A 19,198-nucleotide genomic window follows, 5' to 3' on the forward strand; every position below is an offset into this window, starting at 1 on the left:
CTTTGCTGCTCTTAACAACCAATCAGAGCTCAGCTTTTGAACTGCCCCGGTAACATGACACCTGCATTGTGATTGGACACTTCTCAGCTCTACCGCTGGGGTGTACCAATATGGCGTCGGGCCGGTTTCCAGAGCTAGGTGACGAAGGAGGTGTGGTTGTCTGTCACGTGTTATACGCCGGGGCGGGTGCCCGTGTAATGACAAGGGTGCGCGCGATCACGTTTGGCGCGTGCGCTGTAAAGCCCGGCGCTTGGCCTGGTTTCCGGTGGCGGCTGAGCGGAAGATGGAAGAAGATGAGGTCGCGGAGAGCTGGGAGGAAGCGGCCGACAGCGGGGTGAGCGGGGAGCGGGCAGAGGGGTGCGCGGAGCTGTGTGACGGGAGGAGGCGGGCCTGGTGCCGCGGGTGGAGCCTGAGCATCAGTGGCTGTGCGGAGCGGCCCCTCCGGTGTGACTGTGTGCTGCCCGGAGCCGGGTGTGACAGCCCCAATGTCACCGGGAGGCTCAGCCCACAGGGGACAGAACGGGGACAGCTCCTCCTCCTCCCTGTGGCGGTGTCTGTGGTGGTCGCGCTCCTCCTCCCTGTGGCGGTGTCTGTGGCAGTCGCGCTCCTCCTCCCTGTGGCGGTGTCTGTGGCGGTCGCGCTCCTCCTCCCTGTGGCGGTGTCTGTGGTGGTCGTGCTCCTCCTCCCTCCCTGTGGCGGTGTCTGTGGTGGTCGTGCTCCTCCTCCTCCCTCCCTGTGGCGGTGTCTGTGGTGGTCGTGCTCCTCCTCCCTCCCTGTGGCGGTGTCTGTGGTGGTGGTCGTGCTCCTCCTCCCTCCCTGTGGCGGTGTCTGTGGTTGTCGTGCTCCTCCTCCTCCCTCCCTGTGGCGGTGTCTGTGGTGGTCGTGCTCCTCCTCCTCCCTCCCTGTGGCGGTGTCTGTGGTGGTCGTGCTCCTCCTCCTCCCTCCCTGTGGCGGTGTCTGTGGTGGTCGTGCTCCTCCTCCCTCCCTGTGGCGGTGTCTGTGGTGGTCGTGCTCCTCCTCCCTCCCTGTGGCGGTGTCTGTGGTGGTCGTGCTCCTCCTCCCTCCCTGTGGCGGTGTCTGTGGTGGTCGTGCTCCTCCTCCTCCCTCCCTGTGGCGGTGTCTGTGGTGGTCGTGCTCCTCCTCCCTCCCTGTGGCGGTGTCTGTGGTGGTCGTGCTCCTCCTCCCTCCCTGTGGCGGTGTCTATGGTGGTCGTGCTCCTCCCTCCCTGTGGCGGTGTCTGTGGTGGTCGTGCTCCTCCTCCCTCCCTGTGGCGGTGTCTGTGGTGGTCGTGCTCCTCCTCCCTCCCTGTGGCGTTGTCAGTGGTGGTCGTGCTCCTCCTCCCTTCCTGTGGCGGTGTCTGTGGTGGTCGTCCTTCTCCTCCCTCCCTGTGGCGGTGTCTGTGGTGGTCGTGCTCCTCCTCCCTCCCTGTGGCGGTGTCTGTGGTGGTCGTGCTCCTCCTCCTCCCTCCCTGTGGCGGTGTCTGTGGTGGTCGTGCTCCTCCTCCCTCCCTGTGGCGGTGTCTGTGGTGGTCGTGCTCCTCCTCCTCCCTCCCTGTGGCGGTGTCTGTGGTGGTCGTGCTCCTCCTCCTCCCTCCCTGTGGCGGTGTCTGTGGTGGTCGTACTCCTCCTCCTCCCTGTGACGGTGTCTGTGGTGGTCGTGCTCCTCCTCCCTCCCTGTGGCGGTGTCTGTGGTGGTCGTGCTCCTCTTCCCTCCCTGTGGCGGTGTCTGTGGTGGTCGTGCTCCTCTTCCCTGTGGCGGTGTCTGTGGTGGTCGTGCTCCTCCTCCCTCCCTGTGGCGGTGTCATGGTGGTCGTGCTCCTCCCTCCCTGTGGCGGTGTCTGTGGTGGTCGTGCTCCTCCTCCCTCCCTGTGGCGGTGTCTGTGGTGGTCGTGCTCCTCCTCCCTCCCTGTGGCGTTGTCAGTGGTGGTCGTGCTCCTCCTCCCTGTGGCGGTGTCTGTGGTGGTGGTCGTGCTCCTCCTCCCTCCCTGTGGCGGTGTCTGTGGTGGTCGTGCTCCTCCTCCCTCCCTGTGGCGGTGTCTGTGGTGGTCGTGCTCCTCCTCCTCCCTCCCTGTGGCGGTGTCTGTGGTGGTCGTGCTCCTCCTCCTCCCTCCCTGTGGCGGTGTCTGTGGTGGTCGTGCTCCTCCTCCTCCCTCCCTGTGGCGGTGTCTGTGGTGGTCGTGCTCCTCTTCCCTGTGGCGGTGTCTGTGGTGGTCGTGCTCCTCCTCCTCCCTGTGGCGGTCATGCTCCTCCTCCCTCCCTGTGGCGGTGTCTGTGGTGGTCGTGCTCCTCCTCCCTCCCTGTGGCGGTGTCTGTGGTGGTCGTGCTCCTCCTCCTCCCTGTGACGGTGTCTGCGGTGGTCGCGCTCCTCCTCCCTGTGGCGGTGTCTGTGGTGGTCGTGCTCTTCCTCCCTGTGGCGGTGTCTGTGGTGGTCGTGCTCCTCCTCCCTGTGGCGGTGTCTGTGGTGGTCGCGCTCCTCCTCCCTGTGGCGGTGTCTGTGGTGGTCGCGCTCCTCCTCCATGTGGCGGTGTCTGTGGTGGTCGCGCTCCTCCTCCCTCTCTGTGGCGGTGTCTGTGGTGGTCGCGCTCCTCCTCTCTCCCTGTGGCGGTGTCTGTGGTGGTCGCGCTCCTCCTCCCTGTGGTGGTCGCGCTCCTCCTCCCTGTGGCGGTGTCTGTGGTGGTCGCGCTCCTCCTCCCTGTGGCGGTGTCTGTGGTGGTCGCGCTCCTCCTCCCTGTGGCGGTGTCTGTGGTGGTCGCGCTCCTCCTCCCTGTGGCGGTGTCTGGTGGTCGCGCTCCTCCTCCCTGTGGCGGTGTCTGTGGTGGTCGCGCTCCTCCTCCCTCTCTGTGGCGGTGTCTGTGGTGGTCGCGCTCCTCCTCCCTGTGGCGGTGTCTGTGGTGGTCGTGCTCCTCCTCGCTCCCTGTGACGGTGTCTGTGGTGGTCGTGCTCCTCCTCCCTCCCTGTGGCGGTGTCTGTGGTGGTCGTGCTCCTCCTCCCTCCCTGTGGCGGTGTCTGTGGTGGTCGTGCTCCTCCTCCCTCCCTGTGGCGGTGTCTGTGGTGGTCGTGCTCCTCCTCCTCCCTGTGGCGGTGTCTGTGGTGGTCGTGCTCCTCCTCCCTCCCTGTGGCGGTGTCTGTGGTGGTCGTGCTCCTCCTCCCTCCCTGTCGCGGTGTCTGTGGTGGTCGTGCTCCTCCTCCCTCCCTGTGGCGGTGTCTGTGGTGGTCGTGCTCCTCCTCCCTCCCTGTGGCGGTGTCTGTGGTGGTCGTGCTCCTCCTCCCTCCCTGTGGCGGTGTCTGTGGTGGTCGTGCTCCTCCTCCCTCCCTGTGGCGGTGTCTGTGGTGGTCGTGCTCCTCCTCCCTCCCTGTGGCGGTGTCTGTGGTGGTCGTGCTCCTCCTCCCTCCCTGTGGCGGTGTCTGTGGTGGTCGTGCTCCTCCTCCCTCCCTGTGGCGGTGTCTGTGGTGGTCGTGCTCCTCCTCCCTCCCTGTGGCGGTGTCTGTGGTGGTCGTGCTCCTCCTCCCTCCCTGTGGCGGTGTCTGTGGTGGTCGTGCTCCTCCTCCCTCCCTGTGGCGGTGTCTGTGGTGGTCGTGCTCCTCCTCCCTCCCTGTGGCGGTGTCTGTGGTGGTCGTGCTCCTCCTCCTCCCTGTGGCGGTGTCTGTGGTGGTCGTGCTCCTCCTCCCTGTGGCGGTGTCTGTGGTGGTGGTCGTGCTCCTCCTCCCTCCCTGTGGCGGTGTCTGTGGTGGTCGCGCTCCTCCTCCCTCCCTGTGGCGGTGTCTGTGGTGGTCGTGCTCCTCCTCCCTCCCTGTGGCGGTGTCTGTGGTGGTCGTGCTCCTCCTCCTCCCTCCCTGTGGCGGTGTCTGTGGTGGTCGTGCTCCTCCTCCTCCCTCCCTGTGGCGGTGTCTGTGGTGGTCGTGCTCCTCCTCCTCCCTCCCTGTGGCGGTGTCTGTGGTGGTCGTGCTCCTCCTCCTCCCTCCCTGTGGCGGTGTCTGTGGTGGTCGTGCTCCTCCTCCCTGTGGCGGTGTCTGTGGTGGTCGTGCTCCTCCTCCTCCCTGTGGCGGTCGTGCTCCTCCTCCCTCCCTGTGGCGGTGTCTGTGGTGGTCGTGCTCCTCCTCCCTCCTTGTGGCGGTGTCTGTGGTGGTCGTGCTCCTCCTCCTCCCTCCCTGTGGCGGTGTCTGTGGTGGTCGTGCTCCTCCTCCTCCCTCCCTGTGGTGGTCGTGCTCCTCCTCCTCCCTCCCTGTGGCGGTGTCTGTGGTGGTCGTGCTCCTCCTCCTCCCTGTGGCGGTGTCTGTGGTGGTGGTCGTGCTCCTCCTCCCTCCCTGTGGCGGTGTCTGTGGTGGTCGTGCTCCTCCTCCCTCCCTGTGGCGGTGTCTGTGGTGGTCGTGCTCCTCCTCCCTCCCTGTGGCGGTGTCTGTGGTGGTCGTGCTCCTCCTCCCTCCCTGTGGCGGTGTCTGTGGTGGTCGTGCTTCTCCTCCCTGTGGCGGTGTCTGTGGTGGTCGTGCTCCTCCTCCTCCCTGTGGCGGTGTCTGTGGTGGTCGTGCTCCTCCTCCCTGTGGCGGTCGTGCTCCTCCTCCCTGTGGCGGTCGTGCTCCTCCTCCCTGTGGCGGTGTCTGTGGTGGTGGTCGTGCTCCTCCTCCCTCCCTGTGGCGGTGTCTGTGGTGGTCGCGCTCCTCCTCCCTCCCTGTGGCGGTGTCTGTGGTGGTCGTGCTCCTCCTCCCTCCCTGTGGCGGTGTCTGTGGTGGTCGTGCTCCTCCTCCTCCCTCCCTGTGGCGGTGTCTGTGGTGGTCGTGCTCCTCCTCCCTGTGGCTGTGTCTGTAGTGGTCGTGCTCCTCCTCCTCCCTGTGGCGGTGTCTGTGGCGGTCGTGCTCCTCCTCCCTCCCTGTGGTGGTCGTGCTCCTCCTCCCTCCCTGTGTCTGTGGTGGTCGTGCTCCTCCTCCCTCCCTGTGGCGGTGTCTGTGGTGGTCGTGCTCCTCCTCCCTCCCTGTGGCGGTGTCTGTGGTGGTCGTGCTCCTCCTCCCTCCCTGTGGCGGTGTCTGTGGCGGTCGTGCTCCTCCTCCCTCCCTGTGGCGGTGTCTGTGGCGGTCGTGCTCCTCCTCCCTCCCTGTGGCGGTGTCTGTGGTGGTCGTGCTCCTCCTCCCTCCCTGTGGCGGTGTCTGTGGCGGTCGTGCTCCTCCTCCCTCCCTGTGGCGGTCGTGCTCCTCCTCCCTCCCTGTGGCGGTGTCTGTGGTGGTCGTGCTCCTCCTCCCTCCCTGTGGCGGTCGTGCTCATCCTCCCTCCCTGTGGCGGTCGTGCTCCTCCTCCCTCCCTGTGGCGGTCGTGCTCCTCCTCCCTCCCTGTGGCGGTCGTGCTCCTCCTCCCTCCCTGTGGCGGTCGTGCTCCTCCTCCCTCCCTGTGGCGGTCGTGCTCCTCCTCCCTCCCTGTGGCGGTCGTGCTCCTCCTCCCTCCCTGTGGCGGTCGTGCTCCTCCTCCCTCCCTGTGGCGGTCGTGCTCCTCCTCCCTCCCTGTGGCGGTCGTGCTCCTCCTCCCTCCCTGTGGCGGTCGTGCTCCTCCTCCCTCCCTGTGGCGGTCGTGCTCCTCCTCCCTCCCTGTGGCGGTCGTGCTCCTCCTCCCTCCCTGTGGCGGTCGTGCTCCTCCTCCCTCCCTGTGGCGGTCGTGCTCCTCCTCCCTCCCTGTGGCGGTCGTGCTCCTCCTCCCTCCCTGTGGCGGTCGTGCTCCTCCTCCCTCCCTGTGGCGGTCGTGCTCCTCCTCCCTCCCTGTGGCGGTCGTGCTCCTCCTCCCTCCCTGTGGCGGTCGTGCTCCTCCTCCCTCCCTGTGGCGGTCGTGCTCCTCCTCCCTCCCTGTGGCGGTCGTGCTCCTCCTCCCTCCCTGTGGCGGTCGTGCTCCTCCTCCCTCCCTGTGGCGGTCGTGCTCCTCCTCCCTCCCTGTGGCGGTCGTGCTCCTCCTCCCTCCCTGTGGCGGTCGTGCTCCTCCTCCCTCCCTGTGGCGGTCGTGCTCCTCCTCCCTCCCTGTGGCGGTCGTGCTCCTCCTCCCTCCCTGTGGCGGTCGTGCTCCTCCTCCCTCCCTGTGGCGGTCGTGCTCCTCCTCCCTCCCTGTGGCGGTCGTGCTCCTCCTCCCTCCCTGTGGCGGTCGTGCTCCTCCTCCCTCCCTGTGGCGGTCGTGCTCCTCCTCCCTCCCTGTGGCGGTCGTGCTCCTCCTCCCTCCCTGTGGCGGTCGTGCTCCTCCTCCCTCCCTGTGGCGGTCGTGCTCCTCCTCCCTCCCTGTGGCGGTCGTGCTCCTCCTCCCTCCCTGTGGCGGTCGTGCTCCTCCTCCCTCCCTGTGGCGGTCGTGCTCCTCCTCCCTCCCTGTGGCGGTCGTGCTCCTCCTCCCTCCCTGTGGCGGTCGTGCTCCTCCTCCCTCCCTGTGGCGGTCGTGCTCCTCCTCCCTCCCTGTGGCGGTCGTGCTCCTCCTCCCTCCCTGTGGCGGTCGTGCTCCTCCTCCCTCCCTGTGGCGGTCGTGCTCCTCCTCCCTCCCTGTGGCGGTCGTGCTCCTCCTCCCTCCCTGTGGCGGTCGTGCTCCTCCTCCCTCCCTGTGGCGGTCGTGCTCCTCCTCCCTCCCTGTGGCGGTCGTGCTCCTCCTCCCTCCCTGTGGCGGTCGTGCTCCTCCTCCCTCCCTGTGGCGGTGCTTGCGGTGGTCGTGCCGGGCACCCCTCCTCCTCCCTCCCTGCGGCGGTGGTCGTGCGCCCCCTCCTCCTCCCTCTAGCAATCCCTGGGGTTGCGGTGGGTGCGGGTTTTGCCCTTGTCGCCCGGTTTGGGGCGTGCAGGTATCGGGAGATGGCGGCTATTAATAGCGGCTGCGGATATTTATACCTCCACACGTCGCACTGAAGTCCTGCGCTGCAGCGTAGTCATGTGACCGGACACCCTGCGCTGCCCCGTCTGTAACACCTCGAGGTGCTCGTCAGTCAATGCTGGGAGTTGTAGTCTAGCTTAACCCCTTCCTGACATGTATGCGTGCAGTGCCGGCTGTATAGCTGTAGATTAACCTCTTAGATGCCACAACCATTTGTGACTGCAACATTTCAAGGGTTAACTACTACGGGGGGCTCTGAGGTTCCTATAGGTCGTCGTACTGGCCGTGGACCCTCTGCGAGCCCCTGTGGTCGCAGGTACCTGAGTGGCTATAATGCTGGGCAGAAACTCGCTACAGACGGACGGATCTCCCTGCGCTGATCCTGGGCGTTAAGAAACCTGCGAGGAAAGTCAGACGTGCGACACTGGTACACTGAAACGCAGACTCAGCTCACTGCAGCATTTATCTTTTCCAGGAAATAGATCGACGGTTAGAGAAGAAGCTGCGGATAACAGAGAGGGAGAGGTAAGAGGCGAGCGTGAGCGGTGTACAGTGACTGCAGAATAGCGAGTGCAGCTCTGGGGTATAATACAGGATGTAACTCAGGATCAGTAATGTAATGTATGTACACAGTGACTGCACCAGCAGAATAGTGAGTGCAGCTCTGGAGTATAATACAGGAGGTAACTCAGGATCAGTAATGTAATGTATGTACACAGTGACTGCACCAGCAGAATAGTGAGTGCAGCTCTGGAGTATAATACAGGATGTAACTCAGGATCAGTAATGTAATGTATGTACACAGTGACTGCACCGGCAGAATAGTGAGTGCAGCTCTGGAGTATAATACAGGAGGTAACTCAGGATCAGTATTGTAATGTATGTACACAGTGACTGCACCAGCAGAATAGTGAGTGCAGCTCTGGAGTATAATACAGGATGTAACTCAGGATCAGTATTGTAATGTATGTACACAGTGACTGCACCAGCAGAATAGTGAGTGCAGCTCTGGAGTATAATACAGGAGGTAACTCAGGATCAGTAATGTAATGTATGTACACAGTGACTGCACCAGGAGAATAGTGAGTACAGCTCTGGAGGATAATACAGGATGTAACTCAGGATCAGTAATGTAATGTATGTACACAGTGACTGCACCGGCAGAATAGAGAGTGCAGCTCTGTGGTATAATACAGGAGGTAACTCAGGATCAGTAATGTAATGTATGTACACAGTGACTGCACCAGCAGAATAGTGAGTGCAGCTCTGGAGTATAATACAGGATGTAACTCAGGATCAGTAATGTAATGTATGTACACAGTGACTGCACCGGCAGAATAGTGAGTGCAGCTCTGGAGTATAATACAGGAGGTAACTCAGGATCAGTATTGTAATGTATGTACACAGTGACTGCACCAGCAGAATAGTGAGTGCAGCTCTGGAGTATAATACAGGATGTAACTCAGGATCAGTATTGTAATGTATGTACACAGTGACTGCACCAGCAGAATAGTGAGTGCAGCTCTGGAGTATAATACAGGAGGTAACTCAGGATCAGTAATGTAATGTATGTACACAGTGACTGCACCAGGAGAATAGTGAGTACAGCTCTGGAGGATAATACAGGAGGTAACTCAGGATCAGTAATGTAATGTATGTACACAGTGACTGCACCGGCAGAATAGAGAGTGCAGCTCTGGGGTATAATACAGGAGGTAACTCAGGATCAGTAATGTAATGTATGTACACAGTGACTGCACCAGCAGAATAGTGAGTGCAGCTCTGGGGTATAATACAGGATGTAACTCAGGATCAGTAATGTAATGTATGTACACAGTGACTGCACCAGCAGAATAGTGAGTGCAGCTCTGGGGTATAATATAGGATGTAACTCAGGATCAGTAATGTATGTACACAGTGACTGCACCAGCAGAATAGTGAGTGCAGCTCTGGGGTATAATACAGGAGGTAACTCAGGATCAGTAATGTAATGTATGTACACAGTGACTGCACCAGCAGAATAGTGAGTGCAGCTCTGGGGTATAATACAGGATGTAACTCAGGATCAGTAATGTAATGTATGTACACAGTGACTGCACCAGCAGAATAGTGAGTGCAGCTCTGGGTTATAATACAGGATGTAACTCAGGATCAGTAATGTATGTACACAGTGACTGCACCAGCAGAATAGTGAGTGCAGCTCTGGGTTATAATACAGGATGTAACTCAGGATCAGTAATGTAATGTATGTACACAGTGACTGCACCAGCAGAATAGAGAGTGCAGCTCTGGGGTATAATACAGGAGGTAACTCAGGATCAGTAATGTATGTACACAGTGACTGCACCAGCAGAATAGAGTGCAGCTCTGGGGTATAATACAGGAGGTAACTCAGGATCAGTAATGTATGTACACAGTGACTGCACCAGCAGAATAGAGTGCAGCTCTGGGGTATAATACAGGAGGTAACTCAGGGTCAGTAATGTAATGTATGTACACAGTGACTGCACCAACAGAATAGTGAGTGCAGCTCTGGGTTATAATACAGGATGTAACTCAGGATCAGTAATGTAATGTATGTACACAGTGACTGCACCAGCAGAATAGTGAGTGCAGCTCTGGGTTATAATACAGGATGTAACTCAGGATCAGTAATGTAATGTATGTACACAGTGACTGCACCAGCAGAATAGTGAGTGCAGCTCTGGAGTATAATACAGGAGGTAACTCAGGATCAGTAATGTAATGTATGTACACAGTGACTGCAGAATAGAGAGTGCAGCTCTGGGGTATAATACAGGATGTAACTCAGGATCAGTAATGTAATGTATGTACACAGTGACTGCACCAGCAGAATAGTGAGTGCAGCTCTGGAGTATAATACAGGATGTAACTCAGGATCAGTAATGTAATGTATGTACACAGTGACTGCACCAGCAGAATAGTGAGTGCAGCTCTGGAGTATGATCCGGGATGTAACGTATTGGGATCAGTCTTGCACACACTATTGGTCCTCTGACCGCTCCTCCTGGCAGCCAGTTGGGTCAGGCTTACAGTGAAGTGCTGCGTTCTCCTCCAGCCTCGCTCGGTGTTGTGCTGTCGGTCGGGGGGTGCTAGTCCTTTATTTGGAGACTTTCCGGGTCTTTATATTCTCGTTCTTTTTTCAGCAGGAAATCCAAGTCTCCTCCCAAAGCTCCGGTGGTCATTCAGGACGATTCTCTCCCGGCGGGTCCTCCCCCGCAGATCAGGATCCTGAAGAGGCCTACAAGCAACGGATTGTCGAGTAACCCCCATGCCAGCAGCCGGCCGGCCGTCCCTTTGAAGTCGTTGGCTCAGAGGGAGGCGGAGTACGCAGAGGCCAGGAAACGTATCCTCGGCTGCGCCAGTCCGGAGGAGGAGCCGGAGAAGCCAGTAGTGGAGCGGTGAGTGGTCCCGAGGCAGCGCTGCCACCATTAGTGGTCTGCGGACCTGGCCGCGCATTGGATGGCTCTTGGGGTCCCTGCGGACGGTCGGCTTCTTGGGCCGCCCCTGCGTTGGATGTGACTCCTCACTGATGGCATTATGGACGCCGGGCTGACCTTCACCCTTTGTCTTTCAGGCCTGTGCGGATCAACCAGTCGGAGGACAGCAGACCTTCTAATGACGTGATCCGGCAGCCGCTGGGTCCGGACGGTTCACAGGGTTTCAAACAGCGCAGATAGATGTACCTGAAGAATGCCGCCATGGGCCCCACCGGCCCGTCACACCAATGGACACGAGCAGAGGGAGTCGCCTCATTTACTTGCACTTTGATGACCTTTTGCTCCGCCCACTGTGACCTTAAACCCCGTGCACTGTGACCCCCTTTCCGCCACCCCTGTAGCTCCGACCACTGTGACCGGCACATCGCCACGCGCTGCCCTAGGTCTTATCACAAGGGCTAAGCGTGTGCGTGTGCAGTAGATGGGTGGGCAGGGAGCGGGCAGAGTTGGGGGCGCCCTGTGCCTGCAACTGCCACTTCTCTGGAAGTTACCGCCAGCAATAACGTTGTGTCCGTCATGTCTGTGGGGGGCGCTTGTGTCCTCTCCCCTCGTCATGAGTTTCCTTTGAGTGCATGTCTGCCTCCTCGCTGCTGAGGACGTTGTCGGCGGGGACCGGGGCCCCGCTCCTCAGGTGTCGTGTGCATGAGCCAGTTTTAATTCCGAGATGATTTTAGCAGAGGGAATGGAGCGGTGGCATCCAGTGCTGAGGACCGCAGGGTCCGCCTGGTGCCGCGAGGGGTTAACGCCTGTGCTGTCCCCGGAGCACAAGATGTAGAAGAGAGTGGGATTTTTATTTTTTTGCACGGTTTGGGGCTGTATCCCCCGTAGTGACGACGCGGTGGATGGTATGGAAGGCAGCAGTGGGGTCTTTTTTTGATAGTTTTTGGACGTCGTCTTGGTTTTTGTGCACTGAACTGGAGTTAACAATCCAGATCCGCTCCACTTTAAGAGCTGACGTGTCTTTATCTGTCCGATGAGCGGGGCCGCCATGTTGTACAGAGGACTCTGAATGCTCCAGGTGGAGGGATGACACATTCACGTGCACGGACCGTGCGGCTTCCGGCTCGCTGCGCTCTCTTGCTGGTTTGTGTATATATATATTTTTTTTCATTTTGTAATAATCATGGGTTTCATGTCAAATTATCCGAGAAAGTTCAGGTTCCTGCGATGCCAAAATGCCTGTTGGCGGCTGCGTGCCTGCAGGCGCGATGGAGGAGCCTTATATAAGAGGAAGCTACGGCATTCCCCATAGACCGTGATCACGGCCTCATCGGGTGCCCTCCGTGGGTTAATAATGGTGCGGCTCAGGACGTGGGCCTCCGCGTGGGCCGGGTCTGCGGTCAGTACACTTTCCTGGTGTGTGAATGTTGTAGTCGCTCTTTTATATAAGTCAGAGATTTGTAACGATGAATTTCACTGCAGGAGAGACGTCGGCCTTAATAAAGAATGTAAAAAGTCTCCATCCTCGGGAGCGTCTCTACTGCGCCGGGGCTTCAGCCATGTCCGGTCTTCTCCTCCGCTCACATCCAGAGCTGCGGTCATTCTGCTGCTTCCAGGTATTTCATGGTCTCCATCTACCACTTGTGCTGAGCTGACAGCTGCGCAGATCCAGGCAGACTGGACGGGGGCTGCTCTGGATGTGACTGGAGTCCAGGACACGATGGGATCCGTGTAGAGCGGGGTCCTGACACAGGGAGGTTGGGTTCTGCTGCAGTTGATGGAGGTTGTCCAGGACAGGAAGGAATATTTGCTGTTCTTCCAGCGCCTCCTCTGTCCATGTGTGGTATTGCAGACCACCTGATGCTCCCGCTCAGACATGGTGCAGTTTATCGATATATACTTCCTGGACAACTCCTCTAATAGACCCTAGGGTCCCGCTGTGTGTAGTCATGTACCCGCCTTGGGGTGAGTACGGCCCCTGACTGACCCGAATCTTCAGTATTAGTGTTGTCAGCTGTCCTGGGGAGGGGCATTAATCGTGTGTTCAGTCCTGAACTTCCCGTGTTTCTGGAGGGGCAGTGCCGCTCCCGGTTTACAAAATCCGGAAGATTAATATCACTCTTTCTAAATAAACGAGTGTTGTGTGATTTCCACTACTGTCCTCTGCCTATTGTTACTGACTGGGGGAGGGGCGCCCGCCGGGTGCTCTTGCCTGCCTGCTCCCGGGTCCTCTTGCCTGCCTCCTCACCTGGTGCTCTTGCCCGTCCTCCTCGCCTGGTGCTCTTGCCCGTCCTCCTCGCCTGGTGCTCTTGCCCGTCCTCCTCGCCTGGTGCTCTTGCCCGTCCTCCTCGCCTGGTGCTCTTGCCCGTCCTCCTCGCCTGGTGCTCTTGCCTGTCCTCCTCGCCTGGTGCTCTTGTCCGTCCTCCTCGCCTGGTGCTCTTGCCCTCCGGGTGCTTTTGCCTGCATCCTTGCCTGGTGCTCTTGCCTGCCTCCTCTCCTGGTGCTCTTGCCCGTCCTCCTCGCCTGGTGCTCTTGCCCGTCCTCCTCGCCTGGTGCTCTTGCCCGTCCTCCTCGCCTGGTGCTCTTGCCCGTCCTCCTCGCCTGGTGCTCTTGCCCGTCCTCCTCGCCTGGTGCTCTTGCCCGTCCTCCTCGCCTGGTGCTCTTGCCCGTCCTCCTCGCCTGGTGCTCTTGCCCGTCCTCCTCGCCTGGTGCTCTTGCCCGTCCTCCTCGCCTGGTGCTCTTGCCCGTCCTCCTCGCCTGGTGCTCTTGCCCGTCCTCCTCGCCTGGTGCTCTTGCCCGTCCTCCTCGCCTGGTGCTCTTGCCCGTCCTCCTCGCCTGGTGCTCTTGCCCGTCCTCCTCGCCTGGTGCTCTTGCCCGTCCTCCTCGCCTGGTGCTCTTGCCCGTCCTCCTCGCCTGGTGCTCTTGCCCGTCCTCCTCGCCTGGTGCTCTTGCCCGTCCTCCTCGCCTGGTGCTCTTGCCCGTCCTCCTCGCCTGGTGCTCTTGCCCGTCCTCCTCGCCTGGTGCTCTTGCCCGTCCTCCTCGCCTGGTGCTCTTGCCCGTCCTCCTCGCCTGGTGCTCTTGCCCGTCCTCCTCGCCTGGTGCTCTTGCCCGTCCTCCTCGCCTGGTGCTCTTGCCCGTCCTCCTCGCCTGGTGCTCTTGCCCGTCCTCCTCGCCTGGTGCTCTTGCCCGTCCTCCTCGCCTGGTGCTCTTGCCCGTCCTCCTCGCCTGGTGCTCTTGCCCGTCCTCCTCGCCTGGTGCTCTTGCCCGTCCTCCTCGCCTGGTGCTCTTGCCCGTCCTCCTCGCCTGGTGCTCTTGCCCGTCCTCCTCGCCTGGTGCTCTTGCCCGTCCTCCTCGCCTGGTGCTCTTGCCCGTCCTCCTCGCCTGGTGCTCTTGCCCGTCCTCCTCGCCTGGTGCTCTTGCCCGTCCTCCTCGCCTGGTGCTCTTGCCCGTCCTCCTCGCCTGGTGCTCTTGCCCGTCCTCCTCGCCTGGTGCTCTTGCCCGTCCTCCTCGCCTGGTGCTCTTGCCCGTCCTCCTCGCCTGGTGCTCTTGCCCGTCCTCCTCGCCTGGTGCTCTTGCCCGCCTCCTCGCCTGGTGCTCTTGCCCGCCTCCTCGCCTCGTGCTCTTGCCCGCCGGGCCATCAGGTGCTCTTGGCTGTCTGCTGCCCATTGCACCATGTACACTCTGGAGTTGAGCTGGACCTTGTCTCATCCCTAAGACCTGTGTCGGGGGCAGAGACCACAAGATCGGACCCCATGTCCTTTTCTTTGCTCCCTGGCAGATATTGCACTAATTCTTTGATATGAAACGATCTGATGTTGCTCTGATTCATCGCCCGTCCTTTGCGCTAGCGGCTCTGCTCTTCTGATTGTGATGAGACCTGGAGGTGATGATTGCCAGGAGGAGCTTCCTTGTTCCCATTGATCCACTGTGGGCTGAGTCGCCATGTGATTGATCCGGCCCCCACGGGCCGATGATGTGGGCCAGGCGGTGTGCACACAGCTTGGTGGGTGCTGTGGATTTCCCCTTCATATCTGCGGTCAGAGATTCCACGTTGTATCCCAGGAGCCGCAATGTGGAGAACAAGAAAATGTGCTGCCAAGGATCTGCGTAGAAATCCCCAAGCTGCAGCGCCACGTCCACCATCCTCTGCCGATCTCCCCAGTGGATTTTCCTGTCCTGTGTGATTGGAACGGTGAGTGTAAGGTCTTATGATTTCTGTAGGAGCCGCCTGCGTGGGATGGTGTGGTCCTATGTGTCGCCCTGGTGGATCTATTCTTCGTGTTGTGTGCGGCCATGGGATGATGTGCTGATGTTTTGGCACACATACAGATGCTGCGGTTTTGGTGGCGGGAACACCGCTGTCTCCAAGCCTCGGAGATGAGCAGCGCAGGCCGAGAAACCTGTAATAAAACTGCGACCCCCCCCTAACTGGTGATGGTGCAACGCCCCGACGATCCCTCCTCATCTGGAGTCCAGACTTTCCTCCATAGCGGATACAAGTAATGATGTAAAACACGAACCCTGGCAGCGAAACATCCTCATCTACAGCAGAGGAACAGCGAGCGGCTGGTGGGACCGGGGCGGTGAAACATCCTCATCTACTGGAGCAGCAAGCGGCTGGAGGGACCGGGGCGGCGTAACATCCTCATCTACAGCAGAGGAACAGCGAGCGGCTGGAGGGACCGGGGCGGCGAAACATCCTCATCTACAGCAGAGGAACAGCGAGCGGCTGGTGGGACCGGGGCGGTGAAACATCCTCATCTACTGGAGCAGCAAGTGGCTGGAGGGACCGGGGCGGCGTAACATCCTCATCTACAGCAGAGGAACAGCGAGCGGCTGGAGGGACCGGGGCGGCGAAACATCCTCATCTACAGCAGAGGAACAGCGAGCGGCTGGTGGGACCGGGGCGGCGAAACATCCTCATCTACTGGAGCGGCTGGAGGGACCGGGGCGGCGAAACATCCTCATCTACAGCAGAGGAACAGCGAGCGGCTGGTGGGACCGGGGCGGTGAAACATCCTCATCTACAGCAGAGGAACAGCGAGCGGCTGGTGGGACCGGGGCGGCGAAACATCCTCATCTACTGGAGCGGCTGGAGGGACCGGGGCGGCGAAACATCCTCATCTACAGCAGAGGAACAGCGAGCGGCTGGTGGGACCGGGGCGGTGAAACATCCTCATCTACAGCAGAGGAACAGCGAGCGGCTGGTGGGACCGGGGCGGCGAAACATCCTCATCTACTGGAGCGGCTGGAGGGACCGGGGCGGCGAAACATCCTCATCTACAGCAGAGGAACAGCGAGCGGCTGGTGGGACCAGGGCGGTGAAACATCCTCATCTACTGGAGCAGCAAGCGGCTGGAGGGACCGGGGCGGCGTAACATCCTCATCTACAGCAGAGGAACAGCGAGCGGCTGGAGGGACCGGGCGGCGAAACATCCTCATCTACAGCAGAGGAACAGCGAGCGGCTGGTGGGACCGGGGCGACGAAACATCCTCATCTACAGGAGCAGCACGTCCACGCTGAACTTTCCTCCCACCTTTCGCTAACTTGCTCTTTGACAATCTACAATCTGGTTTCCGCCTCTATCACTCAACTGAGACAGCCATGACCAAAATTACTAACAACCTACTTACCGCCAAAGCTAATGGACAATTCTCTGTACTCCTCCTCCTAGACCCGTCCTCTGCTTTCCACACAGTTGACCACTGCCTCCTACTACAGATCCTCTCTTCCTTTGGCATCAAAGACCTCGCCCTATCCTGGATCTCCTCGTACCTTTCCATCCACACATTCAGCGTCTCCCACGCTACCTCCTCATCCCACCCTCTCTGTTGGAGTCCCCCAAGGCTCTGTTCTAGGACCCCTACTCTTCTCAATCTATACACTTGGCCTGGGACAACTCATAACGTCCCATGGATTCCAGTACCACCTTTATGCTGATGACACTCAGATCTACCTCTCTGGCCAAGACGTCACCGCTCTGTCCAGAATCCTGGAGAGTCTATCAGCCATATCCTCCTCCTTCTCCTCTCGCTTCCTCAAACTCAATGTGGACAAATCTGAACTCATCATCTTTCCTCTATCTCATAGATCTTCCTTACCTGACCTGTCTATCACTATTAATGACATCATGCTTTTCCCCCGTACCGGAAGTCCGCTGCCTCGGAGTAACCCTTGACTCTGCCCTGTCATTCAAACCGCACATCCAAGCTCTTTCCACCTCCTGTCGCCTCCAGCTCAAAAATATCTCCAGAATCCGTCCTTTCCTCAACCGTCAATCTACTAAAATGCTTGTGCATGCCCTCATCATCTCCCGCCTCGACTACTGCAACATCCTCCTCTGCGGCCTCCCTGCTAACACCCTTGCACCTCTCCAGTCCATCCTTAACTCTGCTGCCCGACTAATTCATCTCTCTCCTCGCTACTCCTCCGCTTCCCCCCTCTGCAAATCTCTTCACTGGCTCCCAATCCCTCAGCGTATCCAGTTCACACTACTAATACTGACCTACAAAGCCATCCACAACCTGTCTCCTCCATATATCTCTGAACCAATCTCCCGATATCTTCCCTCACGTGATCTCCGGTCCTCCCAAGACCTCCTTCTCTCCTCCACACTTATCCGCTCCTCACCCAACCGCCACCAAGACTTCTCCCGAATATTCCCCATCCTCCGGAATTCTCTACCCCAACACGTCCGACTATCAACCACATTCGGATCCTTCAGACGGAACCTGAAAACCCAACTCTTCAGGAAAGCCTACAGCCTGCACTGACCCCGCTGCTGCCTCATCACTATCGAAGCTACCGCCTCACCGACACCGGAGCTACCGCCTCACCGACACCGGAGCTACCGCCTCACCGACACCGGAGCTACCGCCTCACCGACACCGGAGCTACCGCCTCACCGACACCGGAGCTACCGCCTCACCGACACCGGAGCTACCGCCTCACCGACACCGGAGCTACCGCCTCACCGACACCGGAGCTACCGCCTCACCGACACCGGAGCTACCGCCTCACCGACACCGGAGCTACCGCCTCACCGACACCGGAGCTACCGCCTCACCGACACCGGAGCTACCGCCTCACCACTACCGGAGCTACCGCCTCACCACTACCGGAGCTACCGCCTCACCAACACCGGAGCTACCGCCTCACCAACACCGGAGCTACCGCCTACCGCCTCACCACTACTGGAGCTACCGCCTCACCGACACCGGAGCTACCGCCTCACCGACACCGGAGCTACCGCCTCATCACTACCGGAGCTACCGCCTCACCAACGCCGGAGCTACCGCCTCACCAACACCGGAGCTACCGCCTCACCAACACCGGAGCTACCGCCTACCGCCTCACCACTACTGGAGCTACCGCCTCACCGACACCGGAGCTACCGCCTCACCACTACCGGAGCTACCGCCTCACCAACACCGGAGCTACCGCCTCACCAACACCGGAGCTACCGCCTACCGCCTCACCACTACTGGAGCTACCGCCTCACCGACACCGGAGCTACCGCCTCACCGACGCCGGAGCTACCGCCTCACCGACACCGGAGCTACCGCCTCACCGACACCGGAGCTACCGCCTCACCGACACCGGAGCTACCGCCTCATCACTACCGGAGCTACCGCCTCACCAACGCCGGAGCTACCGCCTCACCAACACCGGAGCTACCGCCTCACCAACACCGGAGCTACCGCCTCACCAACACCGGAGCTACCGCCTACCGCCTCACCACTACTGGAGCTACCGCCTCACCGACACCGGAGCTACCGCCTCACCAACACCGGAGCTACCGCCTACCGCCTCACCACTACCGGAGCTACCGCCTCACCGACACCGGAGCTACCGCCTCACCAACACCGGAGCTACCGCCTACCGCCTCACCACTACTGGAGCTACCGCCTCACCGACACCGGAGCTACTGCCTCACCGACGCCGGAGCTACCGCCTCACCGACACCGGAGCTACCGCCTCCTCACTACCGGAGCTACCGCCTCACCAACGCCGGAGCTACCGCCTCACCAACACCGGAGCTACCGCCTACCGCCTCACCACTACTGGAGCTACCGCCTCACCGACACCGGAGCTACCGCCTCACCACCGCCGGAGCTACCGCCTCACCACCGCCGGAGCTACCGCCTCACCACCGCCGGAGCTACCGCCTCACCACCGCCGGAGCTACCGCCTCACCACCGCCGGAGCTACCGCCTCACCACCGCCGGAGCTACCGCCTCACCACCGCCGGAGCTACCGCCTCACCACCGCCGGAGCTCCTACAACCTACTGTCTCCTTCCCCACCGTCCTGTAGAATGTAAGCCCCCCAGGGCCGGGTCCTCGCCCCTCCGTATCAGTCCTTTACTGTAAGTGATATCTGTAATTTGTATGTGACCCCTTCTCATGTTTAGACCATGGATTCAATGGTGCTATAGAAATAATAACACTGGCCAACGTAATTTTTCCGGCAAAAGTTTTTAAAACCTATTTCAAGTCAGTTTTGGCTGCTGATTACGAATGTGAGCTCCGTTTTTGGCCATCACGTCAGGATTACGGGATATTTTCAGTTTTTGATGAAAATGACTCCTAATGTTTTATGATAAAAACACATGATTTTCGGTACTACATTGTATATTTTTAATCAAGGAATAACAAAGATTACAAAGTCCATGTGCAGCAAATCACATATCCTTACAGAATTAAACTACAGAATATAAACACATCTATATGGCGCACAGATGAATGAGACATGGCCGTTATGTGAACTTTCTTTTCTCGGCTGATCGGTGATGTTCGGCTTCTGTCGTCTCTCATCACCAGCAATAGTCGCCATCATACGTGGGTCCCACCGGCCCTGATACCGTTCTTCCATTGGTTTAATGTCCTGATGAAATCGCTCCTTGTTCCTCGCTCACATCCCCT

General features: G+C 60.0%; 1 protein-coding gene across 2 annotated transcripts; it reads left to right on the forward strand.

Annotated features, from left to right (window-relative positions):
• The first annotated feature begins 181 nt into the window (after positions 1-181).
• Positions 182-11,792, forward strand: SZRD1 (SUZ RNA binding domain containing 1). Of its 2 annotated transcripts, none has more exons than XM_069742066.1 (4): positions 182-334; positions 7,289-7,338; positions 9,984-10,235; positions 10,412-11,792. In XM_069742066.1, exons 1-4 carry the CDS (start codon positions 284-286, stop codon positions 10,512-10,514), a joined length of 456 nt encoding a protein of 151 aa, XP_069598167.1. In that variant the 5' UTR covers positions 182-283; the 3' UTR covers positions 10,515-11,792. The 2 variants fall into 2 exon arrangements, with proteins under 2 accessions (XP_069598167.1, XP_069598166.1); XM_069742065.1 differs by having other exon boundaries at positions 183-334; positions 9,981-10,235.
• The last annotated feature ends 7,406 nt before the right edge of the window (positions 11,793-19,198 follow it).

Source organism: Ranitomeya imitator, chromosome 10, assembly GCF_032444005.1.
Source record: "Ranitomeya imitator isolate aRanImi1 chromosome 10, aRanImi1.pri, whole genome shotgun sequence".
In the NCBI taxonomy this organism is placed as follows: Eukaryota; Metazoa; Chordata; class Amphibia; order Anura; family Dendrobatidae; genus Ranitomeya; species Ranitomeya imitator.

What these genes read in the sequence shown, in the direction of transcription:
- SZRD1 (XM_069742065.1), top strand. Translation starts at nt 284, where the DNA reads ATGGAAGAAGATGAGGTCGCGGAGAGCTGGGAGGAAGCGGCCGACAGC. An exon ending in AGGAAGCGGCCGACAGCGGG is followed by an intron (nt 335 to 7,288) that starts GTGAGCGGGGAG and finishes TATCTTTTCCAG; the next exon opens with GAAATAGATCGACGGTTAGA. An exon ending in GAGAAGCCAGTAGTGGAGCG is followed by an intron (nt 10,236 to 10,411) that starts GTGAGTGGTCCC and finishes TTTGTCTTTCAG; the next exon opens with GCCTGTGCGGATCAACCAGT.